The sequence below is a fragment of the Pieris rapae genome, chromosome 3 (genome assembly GCF_905147795.1).
Source record: "Pieris rapae chromosome 3, ilPieRapa1.1, whole genome shotgun sequence".
NCBI classification, from domain to species: domain Eukaryota; kingdom Metazoa; phylum Arthropoda; class Insecta; order Lepidoptera; family Pieridae; genus Pieris; species Pieris rapae.
The window spans coordinates 4,158,342-4,180,830 of NC_059511.1; the positions used below are offsets into that span (position 1 = coordinate 4,158,342).

At 34.1% G+C, this 22,489-nt stretch overlaps 3 protein-coding genes across 5 annotated transcripts in view; 2 read left to right on the forward strand and 1 right to left on the reverse strand.

The window, feature by feature from the left end:
* Nucleotides 1–9,484, forward strand: part of LOC110997052 — a 30,944-nt gene extending 21,460 nt beyond the window's left edge. For all 3 annotated transcript variants that reach the window (XM_022265002.2, XM_022265004.2, XM_045634509.1), the window contains exon 2: nucleotides 7,750–9,484. In XM_022265002.2, the coding sequence (XP_022120694.2) occupies nucleotides 7,753–9,393 (1,641 nt within the window). In that variant the 5' untranslated portion in view covers nucleotides 7,750–7,752 and the 3' untranslated portion in view covers nucleotides 9,394–9,484. The remainder of the gene's footprint in view (nucleotides 1–7,749) is intronic.
* Nucleotides 9,485–15,318: 5,834 nt separating this feature from the next.
* Nucleotides 15,319–16,375, forward strand: LOC110997092 (apolipophorin-3). The gene is made up of 3 exons (XM_022265074.2): nucleotides 15,319–15,477; nucleotides 15,627–15,839; nucleotides 16,007–16,375. The coding sequence occupies exons 1-3, from the start codon at nucleotides 15,436–15,438 to the stop codon at nucleotides 16,313–16,315; spliced, it is 564 nt and encodes a 187-aa protein (XP_022120766.2). The 5' UTR covers nucleotides 15,319–15,435; the 3' UTR covers nucleotides 16,316–16,375.
* Nucleotides 16,376–18,320: 1,945 nt separating this feature from the next.
* Nucleotides 18,321–22,099, reverse strand: LOC110997062 (probable malate dehydrogenase, mitochondrial). The gene is made up of 6 exons (XM_022265027.2): nucleotides 21,921–22,099; nucleotides 21,550–21,760; nucleotides 20,733–20,929; nucleotides 19,915–20,154; nucleotides 19,367–19,459; nucleotides 18,321–18,944 (listed from the first exon to the last, which is right to left on the reverse strand). The coding sequence occupies exons 1-6, from the start codon at nucleotides 21,996–21,998 to the stop codon at nucleotides 18,735–18,737; spliced, it is 1,029 nt and encodes a 342-aa protein (XP_022120719.1). The 5' UTR covers nucleotides 21,999–22,099; the 3' UTR covers nucleotides 18,321–18,734.
* Between the last annotated feature and the right edge of the window lie 390 nt (nucleotides 22,100–22,489).

Below are 22,489 nucleotides of genomic sequence, written 5' to 3' on the forward strand. Positions count from 1 at the left end.
ATATTTTAAACTCGCGAAACTTCCTATTACACATTTAGAAATTAAATTACTATTAAACCTGAATTATATTGTAACGTCTGTAATATATTTATTTTTATATCAACTGCTCTGAATCAAATAAATAAATCAGTGGCGCTACAACCTCTTTAGGTCTTGGCCTCAGATTTTTGAATCTGTTTCATCATCATTTTTAAATCTAATCGGCAAGTAGGTGATCAGCTTCTTGTGCCTGACACACGTCGTCGACTTTTTCATGACTTGACTTGTCGTCTAAAACATATCGGTTTCCTCACGATGTTTACCTTCACCGTTTGACCAAATGTTAAATACGCACATAGAAAGAATCTCCATTGGTGCACGGTCTGGGATCGAACCTACGACCTCAGGGATAAGAGTCGCACGCTTCAGCCAGTAGGCCAACACTGCTCTGTATCAATCCGTGTAGAATTAACGTTAATTGCTGATCGTTCGTATTTACTCCAAACTAAATTCGGCATGAAGTGAATGGTTTCGCAAAATCATCTAAAACTTGATAAGTTTATTATAGCCTAAAGTATGAAGCAACAAATATATTATTTCTTCATATTTTATGCTATATGTAATGATATGCATATTTGGATATAAAATATCGCCGACTTAAAATCTTTAATGTAACGTAGTTACTCTAAAAACCTAATATTAAAAAAATCTACTTATATTTTTTTACTAGAAATATATTTCACGATAAATGCAATGAAAAGTTTTACCAATCTGATAGGGCCAAGGCCCGTTTAAGTGCAATAACAAAATTCGGTATACACTAGAGTGATTTCAATAACGACTCTGAAACGATATGCCATAATGCGACATAATGCACCGCCATTATGGTCAAATTGTATAGTCATTTAAATTAATCTTATAAACGGTATTATATGACGTGTTTGCTGTTATTCTCAGGAAATCATAACAATAGAATCATTATTCCCGTAAATTAATTTATTATTAACTAATTAATGCGAAAGTTTATTTTTAATTATAAAAAATCGTACCAAGTCTTGCCTTTTATTGTATAATTAACAGGTAAAGAGTCTTTTACATAAGTGATTAAACTATAATTTATCACTCAATGTGCAGTGATTATTTTGTGTTATGAAAACAGATTAAATATCTGATTTGTTAACAATTTCGTTTTAGCTTTCATCTTCGTGTCTTGTTTCTGGCATGTATAAATCACCTATTGAAGCAATGTATCAGCAAATGATTATTAGCTTGCGAATTATCGCGTGCAGTTTTAAACTGTCATGCTTTCATATAGGCTAATAAAGTTATAATACAAAATCTCTTTAATAACTGTTTAGCTATAATCCATAATATTATAATGAAGATAAAAGTCTGTATCAAACGATATATGTAGGTAAATAAACAACGAATCTTTCATGAACTGAAACTCTCTTAGCGAAACAATTCATTGCTTTCAACTTACAACTTAGCCACAGGGAATATTATGGGTCAATAGAAAAGTTATTTGTCGTTATAAAAGTATAAGAAAGCTAACGAATCAGGCTTTCCGTTTTACCCAAACACGGAAATATAAACCTGTCTATATCCCTTCTATCAACTACACACTCTACATGGCCCTTTATTTATTTAAAATGGCTATAAAATCGAAATAGTTAGAGATTCTGCAATTCGTGTAGGTAGATCCTAATACTTCTAAGATTATTTTATTAATTCATATACGATCATATGTCATGTACGATACGATCTAGCCTCATTTTATATAAGTTAAAAATTTTGTTGTAATTATTTATATAGACTATTCATTTTGTATATACAATCTTGTTTGAAATTACTTTTTTTAAATTTGAATAAAGTTTTCTTTGATTTTCCGTTCCTTTCCATACATGAGTACCTAGAAAAGCCTGTAATGTACTGTACTGTATCGCGACAGAACGCGTTTTGAACGAACCACTCTCTTTAATTGTAATGATTGATTTAGGGCAAGACATCTTATCATAGATAAACTCCGAGCTTCAGGTTTTGTATTTTAATACGCGACAGACTCCTAGCTAGAATCTTGATAAGATTTTTTGCCGCGCGCCCCGATTTTTTCTGGTCTTCGGCAGAAAAAGTATACACATACACTTCAATAGCTTTGTATGAACAGATAAAGTATTGTATCTGTTGATACAAAGCTTTTGATGTATGTATGTATGTGAAATATGACCGACGGCTACATACCCCATTGTGCAAGGCGATCGCTACAATCCTATTTTCTTTAACACCATATTCCACATTGTTATTTGTTTAGAAATACGAAGAAATATGTGAAATGGAACTTTTGTTCCAATCAAAAGGAATTTTTAAAATAATATACGTTTTACAAATTCAAAATAGTTAAAAAGTTGAAAAAAAATCATTTTCATTAGTAACAGAACTTATTGTCAGACTAGTTTATATGTATCTTAGAACTATATATTTAAGTATAATACAATCCCGGAAGATAAGAGGAAAAGAACACAGAAAATATACCCAAGCCATAAACAAAACAATTAAAAATCTTTAAGGAAATTGTAAGCACTGATTATAAGGATAAAAAAATAAGGTTTTTACTTGAAGTACGTACGTGCGACAGCAAATAAATTGAAAATTCCGTTGTCTCGAATCCGCGATATTAAAGTTCTCTATTTGAATGTTAATTTTTCAATAGGTAATGTTTTATTTTAAAACTTGTCTATATTTTCTGAGTTATTTAACATAATTATCGTACGCCTACCCAAAATAGTTATATGTTATTATCTCCTTGTGTCAAATAATATAAAGTTTTATTAATGCCTTTTCATTTTAATTAAACCAATTATACGAACTAAATTATCGGGTGTCAATATTTAATGGTATATAACTATTGGGTCCTCCCCAACAATAGGTTATTGTTGAGCTTTCAAGTTTTGTTTGTTTCTCTCATACGTTGGTACCTTGCCAAGAGTAGATTTATCGCTTATCCAAACCAAACTGTCACTTCAAACTTGACAGTTGCAACCTAAATGTTCGCACGCGTCTTATTTTACCTTTAATACTTCAAAAGAAGCCATTTCACAGCTAGTTTTATTGGACGCAGGAAGACAGTTTAGATTGACGCGGATGTGTCGACATCTTTTTGTTGTTCATTGAACATCGGCTGGTGACTCGTAAACACTTTATTTATTGGGGACATGGAGAACTTCGTTTAAATAAGTAAATTTCATTCACATTTACCACCTTAAGTTAGGAAGTAATAGGATTGACATAGAGCTTTTTATTTTCTTATATGTACTATTTATCTGTGGCTATTGCAATACCCAGTCCCAAGGAGTTATTGTAGTCTTATGCTTATGTAAAATCAGAATAATAAAACTTATCTTCTTATTAAAAAAACAGTTTCGTTTAAAAATAATGATCGGATTGAAAATGTCGGAAACATTTCTCGAACTTCCTCAATATTTCCACAACATTACAACTATATTTTACAGTTAATGCTCGCTGCAACAAGTAGTGCGTGATAGTATTCAGTTTGATATCTCCTGTCTGTATTGGGTTACGTTATAAGTAGGCTAATCAACATTCTTTTTAAGAACATCTCTTCATATTTAGACCTAATATTATTTTCGTTTCAGTATACATATAAAACCTACATTCACAGATTGCGTCTCCATCGCTCTATCGCTCATCGTTTGCATTGTAGGCTTCAGTGTCACAGTTGTAGTTATATCTTCTCTATCAAATGCGTAAAGAAATAAGGGCAGGCACTTTCCGCTTGTCTCGTTACGGTCTCGTCTCCTCGCTTTTATGAGCAGAACGTGACCAACCTTGACTAACGTGACTCGAGTATTGACTACTGCATACACACCGACACCATCATAATGGACACCAAAGAATAGATTTCATCAACGAATTTAAAATCTTGCTTCTTTAATATGTTTACATAGATATTTATTAATAGTGTTTTAGTTTTTCAAAAAACCTCTTACAGTATTGTTGAAACCCAGCTTATATTGTTTCAAAATCACGGACGTAAACGATAGAGTTTGTAAGATTGTTTCGGTCAATCTAATAATACTCAAAGTCAGCAGAAGGTTAAAATTCGGGAAGTATTAAGGTTGCTACAAGGTTTTTAATAAGTTGAGACAAACAGTGCGTGTCATCCCTCACGAACTCGTGACCATCTTTAGTGTTTTAGGAAATTAAATTATATTGACGTCATTGCTGAGAACCCGTATTTGTAATTAAGAATAACAATAATACAGCAATAATTCAATCGTTATATTTTAAAAACGAATAGACAAATATCGAAAGTAAATTAAGGTGACCTTTCACGTTTAGATACCAGAAAAGCCAGAGCAATGGACAATATCATTACAAGTACATGGCTTACATTTTAATTTTCATTGCCGCGACTGTTCGTTCAGAAATGTAAAAATGCACACATGCACATTCCTTACAACAGTTCACTCATTATTATTATCAGTGTTTATTATCACATGACAGTTTCTCAGATGAAGAAAAAACATGTATATTGCAGATATTTTCGTTCTTTTTCTAATGTTAATTACTTTGGTATCATTAAACAGATTCACAGATTATGATAAGTTCAGGCTAATTTAAAATCCACGTGTGGCCTTTATCTTTCAATTTAGTAGAAGACACTAAATGACTTTAATTTATTGTTTTTAGGTTATAACAACATATGTAAATCACAGCAAATTTGATCCACTAGGACATTAAATCAGTATAATTCGATATATCGATCAACGATTTGTAAATGATATATTGCGACTGGTCGTGCAGGCAACATTTAATTACTGATTCAACTAATAAGTTACCAAGGTTAAGGAGTTTCCGGTCGTCATGCCATTTTGATGGAATGCAATCAAAACTTATTATCATGATTCCAGCCGTATAAATTTATAAAGATTGTATTGATATTTCACAGTACATTGGTACACATACATAATTAGTCATTAATTAAACATTACCGCATTAGCATTAATGGTAAAACTATCTGTACCTTAAGATCTTTAAATGAAATGGGTCGAAAATTTTTGGCATAATCCTTTTATACTATATTTTATTTTTAGTAAATAATGATTTACTGTATTAACATGTAATAAGAAGTACGATGTTATGGTTACAGGTGCTTACAAAGATTTTCTGAAGAAACCGTAGCGAATTAAATGAGTGACGAAGAGTTTATTGCCAGTTCTTTCTTTGTTCTGTGCCCTTGAATTGAGAACTGGCACTAAATGTAACTTTATTTGATTTGAATACGTAATCATGTACATACAGTGTTACTAAATTTATAAGTATATAGTCAGAGTTACTGTCATCATTTAGTTTTCTATTTGAACTTCGAGTTGTCAGTTATAAGTGTGTATAAGGCAATTTAAGCAGGTGCCTCAAGTTACCTATGTCATATAGCAATAGAAAGTTCTGCCTTTAAAGTGAACTCATGGTCTGATGGTGAGAAACAATAACCCCATGCCCTTAGTAACTAAGCACTCCTCACTGCTGCCATTTATATGTAATATTTATATTAATTCAACGCTGTGTATATAAACATAATATAATTATAGTACATAATATTCCAGTAGCGCTACAAACATTTATGCATCTTGCCATTTTTTTTTTTAATAGAACAAACTAACTGATGTTAAGTGATACCGCCGCCCATGGACACTATGCCAGAGGGCTATACTCAGTTGCCGGCCTTTTAAGAGTTGGTACGCTCTTTTCTTTTCTTTTTTACACACCCATGATTATAAGTTTTTATTGAAAAGAAGGTTTTTTGAGGTCCTTCGAATGACAATAATCATGAATATTTTTAAATTCACAAAGAAAATATCATGCAGTAAATAGGTTAAATTTAAAAATTAAATACGTGATTGCCTTCATGGGTTTAGTCAATGAATTTAAGAATTAAATATAATAGTTAACGTATTTTTATTTACATAAACCCATTTCACAGCAGCATATCTTTCGAATCGTAAATTAGGCATAACCGGTAATTTTTATAATATTGGCAGCTGACACAGTCATATGTCTATAAATTACAAGAGAAGATTCAATTTAACGGGATTTTTTAGGAAAACCACGTTTAAAATTTAACAAAACTCTAAAACTGTACACACTGAAATCACGAACCAGTCGCTCAGAATCTCTATTCTCTAACCACTTATCTCGATCTGCTGTTCTAACGGAAACACGATGGGGCCCCGAGACACAAAGATAAGCAGTAGGCTATGTTAAATATATAACATCTCTATTCTTTATTTCAATATATAACCTTAATACTTCTCTCTCTCATAAGTCGGCAGCTCATGTCTGAGCGCCGTGGTCAGCAACGTAGGCATACGGTAGACTAGTGAGTTCGTATGCGAAGTTGAAGACCTATACTTAGATATACACATTATCTTTTTTTATTATCTGATTACCTAAGTTACCCCTATAAAAATAATGCCTCAAACCGGCTCAACGAGCTCTGCGGTCAATCGATTAAAATTCCGCCACGCCAATTATCAGATAATGAATATAAACGCTTTATCTTCTAAATAAACTGCTCAAACTGATCCATCTTCAGATATTTATCGATAATTACAATAAATATTTTAATTAAAAATGCCTTAACTTTTCTCAGACTTGAAGAATGTCGTTTAATTGATTATAGTTGAGCTTATAGGGATTAAAAGTTGCTTTGTATTCTATAAACAGATCGTGTAAGATGATAATTATAAAAGGATAAAAATAGATCCGGTTATTAACAAAAAATATGATGCTTGTGGCTTAAATTTAAAACCCCTATTTATAATGTTATTACGATAAGTAAAAGAAATCCTATTGGCTTAATTGCTATTTGCTGGGATTTTCTCAATGATTCATACATAGGAATGTCTATAACATGTAGTGTTTTAACTAACAACAATCAGTGATACAGCAACGATAAATGTTATATAACCTATGGACATTGTGCGGGCTATGATAATATATAAAAACTGTTTCATAAATTACAATACAAATTAGTACCTAAGATCAATCAACAATCAGACAATTTTTATGCTATTGTCAGTTTATGTCAAAGTAGCCGTGATAAGCATAATTGTGAAGTCTTCTAGTTTAAAAGCTATGTTGTAAGTTCTTCGCTTAGAATAAATTCTTCGGTAGATCGACGCGCACAGTGCAGGTTTCTGCTGTCCACGTTATGGTCTCGCATTGATGATGACCTCAAGGATTATGAATTTTCGATTCTCGGATTGATACTAACTTAATAAATCATGTAATGTCTGATATTTTATTGGGTAATGTAGATATAATATAGATAATTGTTTGTCAACACTTATTTTCCATTAAATCTCTATATGTTTCAAACCAATTCTTGTTATACACACATTTAAAAAATATTGTATGTAAAAATGCTGGCATTATTATTACATATTAAAAAAAGGCATTAATTTAACCACAATCAATTAAAAAGTATTATTTATTAAAAAATACCATTATATACTTTTTTAAGTGAGTTCAGTAATTTAGGTAATTTTAGGCCATGTCGACCTTAAATTCTCCGCAATTTTATAAATACTACGATCAAGTTTTTTATTATAATATATGTAGATATTATATTAATACTAGCAGTCCCCACAGATATTGTCCTATACACAGCTTAAACACAAATTTTACAAAGCGTTTTAAATAGGTAATCTGCTTCGGTGCAACTAAAAAGAATTGTGTTTTTCATTGCAGGGCATGCGCGGGTGGTGTGCGGCGGGTGCGGGCGGTCGGTGGCGAGCGCGGTGCGCCGCCGTGCTGCTCGCGTGGTGCGCGCTCGCCGCGCTCATGCTTGCCCCGCGACTACAGACGCCGGCAACTGGGAGCAGACCCGCGCGACCTGCACGCCTCCTACTGCAAAGCGAACCCGCCGCCTCCACGTCCGCTCCTCCATCCTCCCTTGCCCCCGCTCTCCCCGCAACCGACACGCGAGTTCTCACAGAAGAAGAGTTGCGTGCCGATGCGGAGCGCCGCCTGCCCTCGCTACCGCTTTCCTATTGGCACAAGCACAAGGACGATAAGAACAAATTCTACAAGAAAAAGGACTGTGCGCCCTTCCCCTCTATATACGACATCGAGTTCCATAACACTTATTGGCAGACTTTGCGCGCCAAGGGTGAGGTGTTCCATCTGTATGGCGCGTACATGGATGCCCGCAATGCCTCGCGAATCGGACCTGCCGTGCGCGTCCTAGCTGTTCACGATCGCATTAAACCGACGCTCGCCACACACTGCCAGCTCTGGTTCGAGGAGCGCGAGGCACCCGTGGTGGTGCGAAACCTTGAGTACAAGTATGTGTGGAATAGTAAATGGGGCAATTACCGTGACGGCGTGCTGCAGCCTTACCTGATGGCATGCGTGCTTCCAGCTGACGTGCGTCACCTAGTGCCGGCCTCCGTTTCACTGGTGGCCAACCCCTGCGACCGCGCAACTAACAATTTGCGCGTACACAACGACCGACCACCAACGCCGGCTGAACGTAAAGATTTTGCCGTCTGCGTGAAAGGGCTGGATTTCTTACATGAGGATCTCTCGGTCAGGCTCGTCGAGTGGATAGAGATGGTGCGCCTGCTCGGTGCGCACAAAATTTTCTTCTACGAGCTCCAGGTTCACCCAAACATCACAAAAGTTTTGGATTACTATCAGGATCTCGGCGTAGTGGAAGTGACGCCTATAACTCTGCCTGGTGGACAACCTAATTTGCCAGGCTTGCAGCACATGTATCTCAAAAAGAAAACGACGCATAAACGACAGATGGAGCTGATACCGTACAACGACTGCTTGTACCGCCATATGTACCAATACCGGTGGCTGGCACTGCTAGACATTGACGAAGTGATAGTGCCGTTGGAAGACGGTGACTGGGGAGCGTTAATGCGACGTATTCTACCATTGTCAACACCCGCTTCGGGAAAGCCGCCTCGCACTTCATACCATGCGTCTAACCTATATTTCCTTGACTCATTGCAACATGAACACGCTTGGGAAGAGGGTGTTCCGCGCTACCTTCACATGCTACAGCACGTGTACCGCACTCGCAACTTTACCAAACCGGGCCAGTACGTGAAAGCGTTTCACGAGACGGACCGCGTGCTGGCACTGCACAACCACTTTCCTCTGGCTTGCCTTGGTGGTGCCTGCAGCTCATATGCGCTAGAGACGCGACACGCGCGTCTGCAGCACTATCGCGCCGACTGCGTTACGGCGCTTAGTAAGACGTGTGCCGATTTGCGTGCGCAGCCGGTACGGGATACAGCCCTGTGGCGTTGGCGGGAGCCGCTTGCTGCCAGTGCAACTGCGGCGCTTTCTGCATTAGGATTCCTGCCTCCCAACCGGTGACCCCGTCGCTTCGCGCCTATCCGCCTCATACGCTTAATCTATTCATACATAATATTCAACTCTAGTTATTAAATGTATTTTATAGTTTAAATTTCGAGTTCTCATTTACTGCCCCTTTAAAAATTATTAAAACAAATTTTTATGATATGGAAATACTTGGCCTCTGCTTTTTATTCTTTAAAGTTAGAAATTCAGATCGCCTTCTTTTGTTTTTCAGTACCAAGTCCAAAACATTAATATTCATTAAAATTAAATGAACAAAAACAAATCTGACGATATATGTGATTATTACATACATTGTAATGTTACGTTTCACAAAAGTAAGATTTTAACGGACTGAATTGACTGATATTTTATATGAACTGAGTACACTGTATGTAAAAATTATTGTATTGATTTATATTATTATGCTATGAACATCAACATATGAAAATAGCGATTTAAAAATCATAAACGCCTAGTAAAAAAAATTAGCAAAGGCTTCGACGTTCGCTTTTGCCAGAAAAGAAAATAGAGTTTCCACTCCATAAACATTTTGTTACTATTTATTTCTTTGTCATGAATACTTTAATGTATATTGTAGTTTTATCACAATAAAATAAAAACAATGTGTTTAGCGTGGTGTTTATGTCTAACTGAACAATATTGTAATAATATTAATAATTAGAAGTATCGCATGTAGGCTGATTTAGAGCGCCCGGCGTAAAATTCAGATCAAAATAGAGGCTAAGAGTAATAAATATAAGTAATAGCTCTTTTAAATAAAAATACCTTTTTAAATATGTTTTGTTTCCTGACTCCCTGGCGCTAATAAGTGTATAATTTCTGTATCTAAAATAAAAATCAAACACACACAACGTAAGTCGACAATGTAAGCAGTCTACTCTTATATGTATATGAATTAATCTATTTCCATAGTACTTACGACTACGTATCAACTAGAATTATTTAAGTAAAATAGTAACAGGTCTTGGTTATTTCTACGATGGGCCAAAATTCGGAAATAATTAAAAAAATCAGCAAAATTCGAGTTCTTTTTTTTTTTAATTTTAGTTACATTTATTTACTTCTTACTTTTGTTGTTAGTATACTTAAGATCGCTTACGTAGTTATTGGGTTCTAAGCCCCGCGAAAGAATAGCTACTTCCCGTTAGGAGGCATAGAAGGCACATCAGCTTGCTTTAAAACCTTGTATGAAACAAATGGAGAAATGTGGCTTTACCATACTAAATTCGTGATGGCCTACAATAATACATTATAACGCCGTTGCCCGTTGGTAAAGAGTTTATTTAGATTGATTATTATTATGAGAATTAAAATGAGCAATAATTGTTTCTGGTCTGAAAGCATAGTGCAACACTGGTAGTCTATAACGTGTGTATTTAATATATAACGCTCATTAATCGTAGGGTTGAAGTCGCAACATTGAAATCGCTATCGCTATTGTGACTTACTGATCGGCGCCGATCACTTACTTATCGCAATATGAAATCGACATAGACTTTTACTTTTATAACTTTGGTTCGTTATATAAATATTTAATAAACAAAGAATAAAGTAGTACTATATAGTTACTATAAAATTAATTAACTAATTAGTCTGCCTATTTACTAATTGTCTTTGCATACATTTAATTAGTAAATAAACTTAAAGATAAAATATTTTTTAATCTTCGTCATAAATTTTATGTTTGATGATGGGATGATCATGAAATTTTCTTTGCTATAAGCAAACTGATTAAACAGAATAACATACTATATTTGGTACAGATTAATTGCGAGAGACACAATGAAATGACCCATTGACAAGTTACAATGGCAAGAACCGTGGCGAGGTCATTGCTGAGTAAGCACTCATTGTCAATACAACTAAATTACCAATAAACACACACAATGAAATTGTATACCGTAGTGTACATCACATAGGTACAGTTTGTCTGCATATGGGTGTAGAAACCTCTTTGTTAGATATTTTTTCTCTTTTATTTTCTTTTAATAAACATAAAGTTGGCAGACAGAAGCGACCTGATGACCAAAGCAAGATGTTTTATCCAAGATATCACGTACATTGCCGTGCAATAAATTTCGGCACATAAATTAACCGCAAAACAACAATGACAACTGATAAACAATATATGATAAGCTACGGTGACGTGGTGCACATACTAATTAAAAATAATACATAATACATATATTAAATAATTATTTATAACTATACAGTATGAGTAAAAAAGTGTTCCTTAATATTCCGATAATACTGTTTTGTAACTAAGATTTTATTGTTGTTCTGTTAGTTTTACTTTTAATTTATTCATTTTCCGGAAAAAACAGACAGTATCAGTATTGCGTCACAAAATTATTGGCCAAGATGTGACAGCAAGATTTCCCCTCGAATGTATCCTTATATAAATGAACTAGCCTAAAACATGAAGATGGCGTCTTAATTGTTTCAGATATAATTTGACGAAACGCACAACATTCAAAGTATTGTATATACTCTTACAATGTCGCTTAAATTAGATTCGCCTTAACATATACACACACTACACACTATACACTGCCTATATAAATTCAATATGCTAATCAAAAATACAATAAAAACAGTCGCGAAACAAATATGCACTTCTATATACAGTAGCTATGAAGCTTATAAAGTTATAATCACAAAATTAGACGCATTGTGATATGAATAACTTATTGAACTCGAATACAATAAGGCATGTCCTCGAGCCATTTATGATACAAATGATCTCACTACTCACTGGCCATCTAGTGGTATTCTGCACCTGTGATTCTTAGTAGTCAGACCTTCCGTAGCTGGTGTAACGCATCAGAACCTTCAGCGATCAAAACACGGCTCCTGGCGTCCTACAGGTAGAAAACATTTCATTTAACTTGGTGTCTATTAACACTGGTAACGATCGAAGTAATATATATGTTAGTAGCTAATAACTTCTGGCACGATGCTTTTGATCTTTTTAGCTATGATTTTTATCTGTATTGCCTTTTATAAAAAGTAAAATCTTCTCAACATCAACAAAGTAACACTTTCGATATAAAAAGGTTCACTTTTGGAGTCCCTTAATTTTTACATGAAGATTTAATAAATGATTCTAATAAATTGTTGACAGAGCGTGGTTCGATTCACGGACTTCTAAAAAAGTTAATAATTAAGTATTTGTTTTCTTATTAATTAATTAATTCAAGTTCAACTACTAGAAATCTAAGAAAGGTAACGTTGTGCGCAACCTGTGCATCAATAAATTCTTCGTTCTATGCGCAATTAATTAATAGAGCGAAATATTATGCCGCGGCGAGACCGTCATATCATAAACTCAAAATTAGACTTCCATTCGACACGTATGCAGGTTGGTTAGTTGGTATACAGGCAGGATCAAAAGTATGCAGCTTAAGTGCCTATTTATAAAAACGATCAAAGAAACAGATGTAAAATTCTGAAGTCTTTGTCGTTTTCAAGCATAGACACCACTAATACCACCACTTTAGCACATTTAAATGTATTATAAACCAACCATTTCATATAATAACACATTCGATTGGTTAATTCATCTGAATTGGTTCCAATTTTAGTGTACACTAAAACGTATCAAAAAATGTAAACATTTCGTTTAATATTGAATAGATTTACACTTAATACTGAATTTAATAACAATATACACAGTGAATATTCTGTTTCATTACCTATCAGCTGTGTAGACTTTCAGGCCATTTAAAATTTTAAGAAAGGACCTTGACATTTAGAATAATTTTAGTAATCTACTAAGGTACAAAGTATGTTCAACTGGGGGGCACAGGGGGCAAGCAAGGGCAGGGCTAGATAAGGCCAAATGTTGTCAATACGAGTAAACAACAATTAGCGACAGTAATCAGCTATTACTAATTAACTATCGCAGTTCCGGTAGCACAGCTGTTTACGTCCAGAAACCTCAAAAATTAACGAGCGAGAACAAAGTACACATCGATATTAGCCATTTATTTTCCTTAACCAAGGATATGTATGTAATGTACTAACCTTCTAGTGTCGGATAGGGGATAGGGGCTGCTCAAGTATTGCGTAAGAAGATTTACTGCAATTTATTCCCTCCCCTTCCTCTTTTCAGAAAAAGTAAGCAAAGCTCGCAAAAATTACAGTACGTATAAATTTTTGGTAGGAATCCTCGAAAATATTTTTCGTTTTCAAGCATAGACAATGTGTGGATAATATGTGTAGAGAAATAAATAATTACCTACTGTTGCTTGCTTACGCAATACTTGAACGGGCCCATAGCTGTAATTTTTCACTGATCCACCTTTTATGCCTATGTTAATATTATAGTTGTTATTTCGATAGAAATCGATCACTACATGACTGCCCCAAGGAAATGGATACAGGTGATTCAAATAAAACATATTTATAGCTTAACTTTTCGAACCAGTAAACTTATGTACACAAAAAAATTACAGGAGTCTTACTTCTAATTCCGAGTATATATGTGATAAAATAACAACAATAATATAAGATAGGTATACATAATTAGTGTATCCAATTATAAAGAGTAACGGTTGTGTAATGGAACCTTAGGACTAGGAACTAGTGTAAACTTGTAAATGGTATAAAAATTGGCTTATCTAAGAAAAAAAATGTAGTTGGGTCGTAATTATTTTACTTAAACCAACTATGTTTATTTATATATTTAAAATCAATCCCACTCTTAATTAAAAATACAGTTCAAACATTCCTACTATTTTCATATAAAAACGATTTCCAATTCCAACATCCATGCTAAAAGGAAATAATTCATTAAAGACGTAATCATTCATAATTTCCTTTGGTACAAATTGGTTGTCAAGTTAGAGATAACTCTTAGCGGATATTATTTTTTTAACGGGCTGCCGAAATGTTATGATTATGAAGTCGTTAAATTGCTTTAATTACAAAAATATTTCAGATAACGATACCGATAAATTATTATGAATACCTTATCCTTGTATTAGTAAAATTCAGTTAAAATTGATAATTTACTCAGTAAAATAAATAAAATCTAGTAGAAAAAATTACGGCTCGGAGACACATTACAAATCGGAGAGATTCGGTTAGATGACGAGAGTGTGAAGAGTAAAATAAAGACACTTATGTATATCAATAGATTCAAGGCTATATGTACTTGTTTTAAATGATTTTTACATAGGGGTGACCATACAAGATATTTAAAAAATTAATAGATATGTTATCAATAATAAGTTATACGAGCATATAAAATACCAATTTCAGACAAAACATTGAGTTAAATAGGTATTTTTAATCACTCAATATTCTAACAAATATTTTTTATTTAAGGTAAAAGGTGTGCATGTGAGTTGTGGCGATTATAACGATAGACGTAACCATAATAATATTGTAACACCCTCCATTGTCAGTGTTCTGAATAAAGTATTTAATACATTATACTTACATACATTTAACAATGATTTCAAACATAACAGATAGAACATACAATTTAAACGACAATAAGTCATACAGTCGTTTTAATAGGTAACGAAAAGCAATAATATAAAGATGAAAGGACAACAGCAGATGGGCTGGTCGATAAATTCGGTAAAAAATAAAAAGTTGCAAGATTTTTTTATTATATGAACCAAGAGAGCTGTGGTAAAGTTAACACCTTCATTTTATAAAGTTAATTTAGATGTTTTAAAATTCCATTCTAATATTGCTATTACAACGTACTCGTTAACGTAAATAGACTTTTCTAGGCCCAAGCGAATCCACAACAAGTATAAGTAGCAAGACCACGAGAACGTTTGTCTTAGAGGGACGAAGTGCAGTAAAAAACAAACAAACAACGGCTAGGGTGATTACCTAATTACCAGTGAGTTGACACAGGGCATAGGGCACTTCAACTCTATTCAGGAAAGTTTTCCCTGGTCACTGCGCTATCGCGGTCCCCCGCCCCTCATACCCCACAGCACAACTTATATACCACTGTCGAAGCGGGAACTCATCATATTATTTCGGACCTTCGTGGGACAAGCAATTTACAAAATGGCTCAAAAGATCGCTCTTCTCTTCGTCTGCGTCGTCGTGGTGAGTCAAATTCTTTATAGTTTTGATATTTTAGTGTTCTAGTTTATGATAAAATTAACAAGTCTAGTGTAACTTTTTCTTCAATGAAAATTATATTATTAAAATAAAAATTTAAACATGTTTTATACGTAGTTGTGTTTTCTACTTAGGCAACGGCGTCCGCTCGTATGGTACGTCGTGAAGCTGACTCCCCGCTGAAAGATATTCAAAAGCATGCAGAGGAATTCGGCAAGACTTTCAGTGAGCAACTTAACGCATTAGTAAACTCCAAAAACACACAGGAAGTCACCAAGGCTCTTAAGGACGGTTCAGACTCCATGCTGAGACAGCTCTCAGACTTCTCCGCCACGCTGCAGAACGCGGTAAGTGACTATATTTCTTTTTATCTTAGGACATATTATCTGTACCCCGAGGTCAAGGATGACGAAAACTTTGATAATATTTGCGGACATGGCATTAACATTGACTGACTGATAACAATGTAATGCGTTAACACAGTGCTTATTTAGCTTCTTACCTTGTGTTTCAGCTTTCTGACGCCAACGGCAAGGCCAAAGAAGCTTTGGAAACATCCCGCACCAACATCGAACGCAATGTAGAGGAGCTCCGTAAATCGCACCCTGAGGTTGAACAACAAGCAAATGCCTTACGCGAGAGGCTACAAGGTGCAGTGCAGAATGCCCTTAATGAGACTCAGAAGTTGGCCCGTGAAGTAGCTGCGAATATGGAGGAGACCAACAAGAAACTTGAGCCTCAAATCAAGAAAGCCTACGAAGACTTTGTAAAGCAAGCCGAGCAGGTGCAGACCAAACTTCACGAAGTCGCCACTAAGCAATAGATCGTCTGGATCAGCCCACCTCATTCCATGCTAAAATTTTAATAAATTTCTGTAATTTTATGTATTTTTTATTTATCTTCATATTATAAGACAATGTGCAAATCGAATATCTTTGTTTAGGATAATTTCGCAAGAAAACGTTAACAAATTGCAGCGAAAGAATAAAAAATATCTTATAATGTATTACTATCTCTGATTATTTCTAATTCATCAAAATTTGCATAGATTTATCAATCGCTAACGTTTTATTAACATATAATTTTCAAAAAGTTTAGTATCTATAGTGCTACAAGACTACGATTAAAATAAATTTTGATATTTGGCCAACAACGTAACAAGATACAGAAATTATTGTTCATTCAATATGGAGACAAGTCCTCGAGTGAGTTACAGCAATCCAAAAAGTCGTACGTGGACTGGGGTGACAGTTTTTTCTGCATACCTTGTGCTTCTAATGATGGAGATTTATATTGAATTTTACGAAAATAAATCGCATATTAAAGTGTATAAGAAATTATGTGACATATTCGCTTCTTTGGCTTACGACGACTATTAAATTTACAAATGAAATACTTGGTACTGTATAGATTGCTACTAGATAGAGCTTAAACGTTTTTTAAATATATCATATTATATTTATTAATGATAGCAGAAACCTAATTATATTGTTTACATTAAAAAGTATATTTTTTACTAATGTACATACAGTTTTGTCCTTTCATTACATTCATACATGCATCAAATAAACTCCATAGATTGCTCTAACTAAAATAAAAGAGTTAACCTTAAGTTTAATTTTTACAAAATTTTGCAAATTAACACACATTGTAGTATGTACAGTTATTTAGTATGGAAATTATAACTGCAGTAATCATCGGTGTGTGCCTGTGCGCAGGCCTCAAGTATGAGTTGGCGCCTCTAAAGAGTTGACATTTGTAATATGTTCATTTGTTGTTTGTCAATTTTTGAAATAAAAAGTGGCAGCACAGCTTGTAGTGGCAAGTAGGGGCCGCCACTACAACGTCATTTATAGTTAAGGTAACCATTTATTCTTCGACTCAAAACGGGAAAGCCTATGGCTTAATTTAGGTCAAATAATAAGTAGCCAACGAAAAAAACTAAAGCTATTTATTTAGACAATGTTAGTTGACTTTAAAAGTTACGAATCACAAAATATTGTTATCCAAAATGTTTAGTAATATTCATATTTATCAGAAGAACAAATTTAATATAGATGGTGACGATTTCTTTCGTCTTACGACGGTTGCTTGTGGCGGCGTCCATGCGTCGGGTTGTCTCTCTCCCCTAAATATGGCGTGGGGGCCGATAGCCGGCCATGCGTCATACTCGTGAACGGGTGCTACTTGTGGTGACTGGTCGTACTTGAATTCGTGTATGCGAACATATTAGTTGTTTCTACTACGTATTTGCATGTTGTTCTCACGAGTATGTAAGTGCATGCTCCTATTTCACCATGCGTCCTCCTGATAGAGGACAAATCTTTGTTTTAATTTATTTTATTATTCTTGATTACTCAAGATGTTATATGAAACATGATGTAATGATTGCAGCTCCTTACAAACGTTGTGTAAAAAAACTTGGCGATTAAAAAGAGTGGCGGAGAGTTTATTGCCAGTTCTTCTCTTCCGTTCTACGCCCTTGATTTGAGAACTGGCAGTAAATGTAAATTCACAATTAATTAAGTTTTTGACGTTCATAAGTGTAGGTACTTATTTACCTATATGAATAAAGATATTTTTGTTTGTTTGTTATTTATATTCTGCTGCTCAAATTGTCGAGCTGTTTCTGAAAACCGGACAGTTTTGCGCCCCACAGTTTATTTCGAGGACACCGGGACTCGTATTTGGAAGAAGGGACAGACCCGTTCAAAACGGGACTTTTGGTCACGTTAGTTATAGTTCTTAGACAACCTGTACAATGTACTAGAGTATTAGCTAGTAAAAAAGCGTCTAGGTCCAACGGACATGTAAAATAAATAAAAGGATTACTAAAAAACATTTATTCAGAATATCACACAGAACCGAACAGCCTATATACAGATGGGCAGTCACTATGTAACCGATACATAAAATAAATAAACATAACCAGGACACTAGAAATGCAGATATAAAACAGATAAAACAATTTTGATTGACTTTATACAGAGCATTCACATCTACACTTCTTATTCACTAAATTGACCTGACCAAAACCTATGACAAATTTTTTGCAGAAATATCAAGTACAATTTCATACTAGACATCTTTAATGATTTTCGATATTTACAATTCGGCAACTTCTGTCTTTGATTTTAAATTGCTCTTAAATTAAAATTTATTTAGGCTCCAATCCGTTTGACACTTGTCTATATTATATAATCTGCTGGAGATTGAGAGGTCTGGTCTTTTGGTCAGCTAATTTACTTCTTGGCGAAGTCTTCTCCGGTCTTAATGTTTTTAAGTAGTTCTGGCATCGCTTCTTTAAGGAGTTGCTGCTCGTACGCATTAAGTTTTCCGTATCCAAGATTCTTTTCGAGTCCATTTTTGCCCAAAAGTACGGGGTTAGCGAAGTATGCCGCTTCGGTTAAGTCTGACTTAACGTACGCGCATTCTACAACGTTTGATTCGCCCTGTTGAATAAAATATTTCAATTAGCAGTTTCTATTGATTCAATAGGTAAGCACAAAAGTTGTCAGTCAGCAAATCTAGCAAAAATGATAAACACCGCGAGTTTTGACAGACGGCTTTAAATGTCTACTTTTACTTTTAAGAAAAACACATCACATAATGGACTTAAAAAAATATGCAAATTTTAAAATAGCACAATCAATATATACCAACTACGTATTTGGGATTACTCTGAATTGTTATAAGTATTTCTTTTGATTCTAGAGCACACATATAATCTATGCAGTCTTGTTTTTTTTTCATTTTAATAAGCATAACTCACAAATAATTTCCCATTGATTTCGTGATAACTTGAACGGTTCAAGCATTAGAATTGTTCAAGTAATATTTTACGTAGAGAAAAACCATGAGACAACATACTTACATTCAATCCTCTTAGCAGTGCGTTGGTCAATCTGGCACCGGCGTATGCCATTGAAAGAGTCGCTGAACCACCGCCAGCCTTAGCCTTCACTACCTGAAGCACACATTTTAATTATATACTTAAATGAAAAACTAATTAAAAAAGCGAACAGTTATTTAAATGTGTTTTAATATGGACAAAATCTTTTTAAAAGTTAGGTAGTAGTTAATTTAGATTTTTTTAAATTAAGATTTAAGCATTTACATTTTTTGAAGTATTTTGGCACTGAGTAAGAATGTCAATTGTAATATTTAAATTGTCTATCGTCACATCTCTTAAAAGAAATATTCACATAGATCTTTAGAATCAAATCAGAATCATACAAGGTGCAACACACATTTTGTTAATAGTATACTTAATAGCCTTTGTATTTTAATAAGATATTAATATTCTAGTAAATAAACAGAAGCTAGAAAAATGCTAAACATCTAGTTATGTTTACCACAAAGAGGACCATGACAAATTAATTTTTGATGACATTACACTTATTTACTAAAGACTTAACTTACTTCAGTACCAGCCTCCTGTATCCTCTTGGTGAGCTCCTCAATCTTGCCCTGGTCAGAGAGCTTGACAGCGGGCTGGCTTTGGCTGAGCAGGGGAATAATAGTGACACCTGAGTGACCTCCAATAACGGGGATGGTGACTGACCTAGGGTCCACACCATTGATTTCTCCAATGAAAGCGGCCGCACGGACCACATCCAATGTAGTTACTCCGAACACGCGTTTCGGGTCGTAAACACCTGCCTGTTAACATTACAAATTAAAAAAATTTTACACTTTAATTTTGAATAAATAGTCTAATTATGTTCAAAAAGTTTTTATGGAAGAAAATATTTTTTTTTAATATCATTTATTGCTGATGTTATAATAAAATGGAAATGTTGATCAATTAATTTATTATAACTACAAAAAATCTTAATTATTTTTGGTCCTTTAAACGCACTTCAAAAAACGGAAAAGAGGCAGTTGAAAATTGTCTATGTAAGGTTTTGCATTATTGAAATTGTATAACAACAAGCTTGACACAAATGAGTCAAGACAACGACGACGTATTAAGCCTGTTAATTTGTCTTCGCCCATTTTCGTTGGAGGCTTTTTTCATTGAAAATTAACATACATATTATGTATTTTTAATGATGATAATCACATAAATACATTGGCGTTTGTTTACGTGCGTGGTACGTTGTAGGGAATGATGCTATATCCACTTGCCAAGAGTAATAATATAGGTTGCATATTTGAGAATGAAAAATCTGAAATGCTTTTTAAAATCTTGTTGTATGGCGTACTGGCTAGCATGTAATCTTAAAAATTTCCTATACCTTCTTTAAAACCTCAGAAGCAATTGGCACCATTGAGTTGACAGGATTTGTGATGATAGCAACCATGGCCTTGGGTGCCTTGGCTGCAACACACTGAGCAAGGTCTCTAACAATGGAAGCATTGGTATTAAAAAGGTCGTCTCGGGTCATGCCTGGTTTACGGGGAACTCCCGCCGGGATAACAACAATATCAGCATCTGAAACAAATTGTTATATTATCAAGTTTTATGTATAACGTATAATAATGAATACAAGGTCACATCTCATACTTGTTTCTTATTAATATTCATAATTATACAAACAAAACAATGTCTTGGTTTTATTAACTTAAAGTTAGATTAGTAGGGTTTTATATAGAAAAAGTCCAAAATTTTAAATTCCAACAAATACAGTAGATAACAGCATAGTTAGATTTGATAACATTATATATATATACCTAAAATCAAGTATGTTATCAATCCATCTTATATCTATAAAAAATCTTATCACTATGTTATATAAACTATGTTTAAGGTTTCAAGAAAAAATAAAACCCATACCTCTAAGATACAGAGATATAAGTAGTAAAATCTAAGTTAACTATCATTTTTAACAAATCATATCCTTAATATTGTCATGCAGTAGCTTAGTAATAGTTTCTATCATAACTTAGGAATACTTTTAAATTTACAATTCATACATTTGTGTATGTTTCTGACATATATATATTTTATTGCATCTTTAGAGATCATGAACAAGTCCACAAATAGCTGACAATGACATATATACAGATGTTATGTAACACCAACATAACCTAGAAAACTACCTAAATACTTACTTTCAATGGCAGATCCCAATTCCTCAGGTCCCTTGTGACCTGTGACCTTGGCAGGAGTGTCCATGTGTGAGAGATCCGCCGCTACTCCAGGAGTCACGGGTGCGATATCGTAACATGCTAGACGAGAAACCAAGGGGTTCTGCTTTAACAATAACGCTAAAGGCTGGCCAATACCACCGGCAGCTCCAGCAACAACTACTTTGTAGTTATTCTGTAAAAGATTGACATGATTCATTGGAAATTCACAATGTGAATGTGAACAGTGTGAAAATATCTAATGATTATGATTAAGCTTAACAAATGAAAATATGATATGATATGTTCACGGTTTTTTTCTGGAAAACCACTCATGGTGAATTAGGTATTTTTACCTGGCCTGAAGTAGAAAAGCTCTTGCCACCATTCTGAACCGCCACAGAGGCAACAGGCTTCAATACACGTGAGAACATAGTTACACTGTAAGTATAAATGGAATTACTTAATATTTTTAGTTTTTTAATCGGTACATCCACACGACCCGGCCGACCTTTAAAAGATAACTAGTGATGTAACTTTATATAAGGTTACGAACGTTAATGTCATACGTCATCAAAGGTAACAAAGATTATAGTATGTAACCAAAATATTTTTTTTATAAAACGATGTCTATACTTTTAATATATTATATATGGCAGATAGCTTTATAACGTTAGAATAGTGTATTTTTAACTAATTAATGATACGTATCTGCTGTACTCTGTACTTGTTCAGTATTACAAATATTTTAAATTATATTGCTAACCCCTACAGCCAGTTTTACATGTTAAGTTAATGCAACATGTAGGAAATTGTAACTAGTACACAGAAAGTAAACTAGTACTCCTACTCTGCATTATTTGTACTTATTATAAACTAAAGCTTTTTTATTTTTTAAATATGTTTTCTGTGCAATTAATTTTTT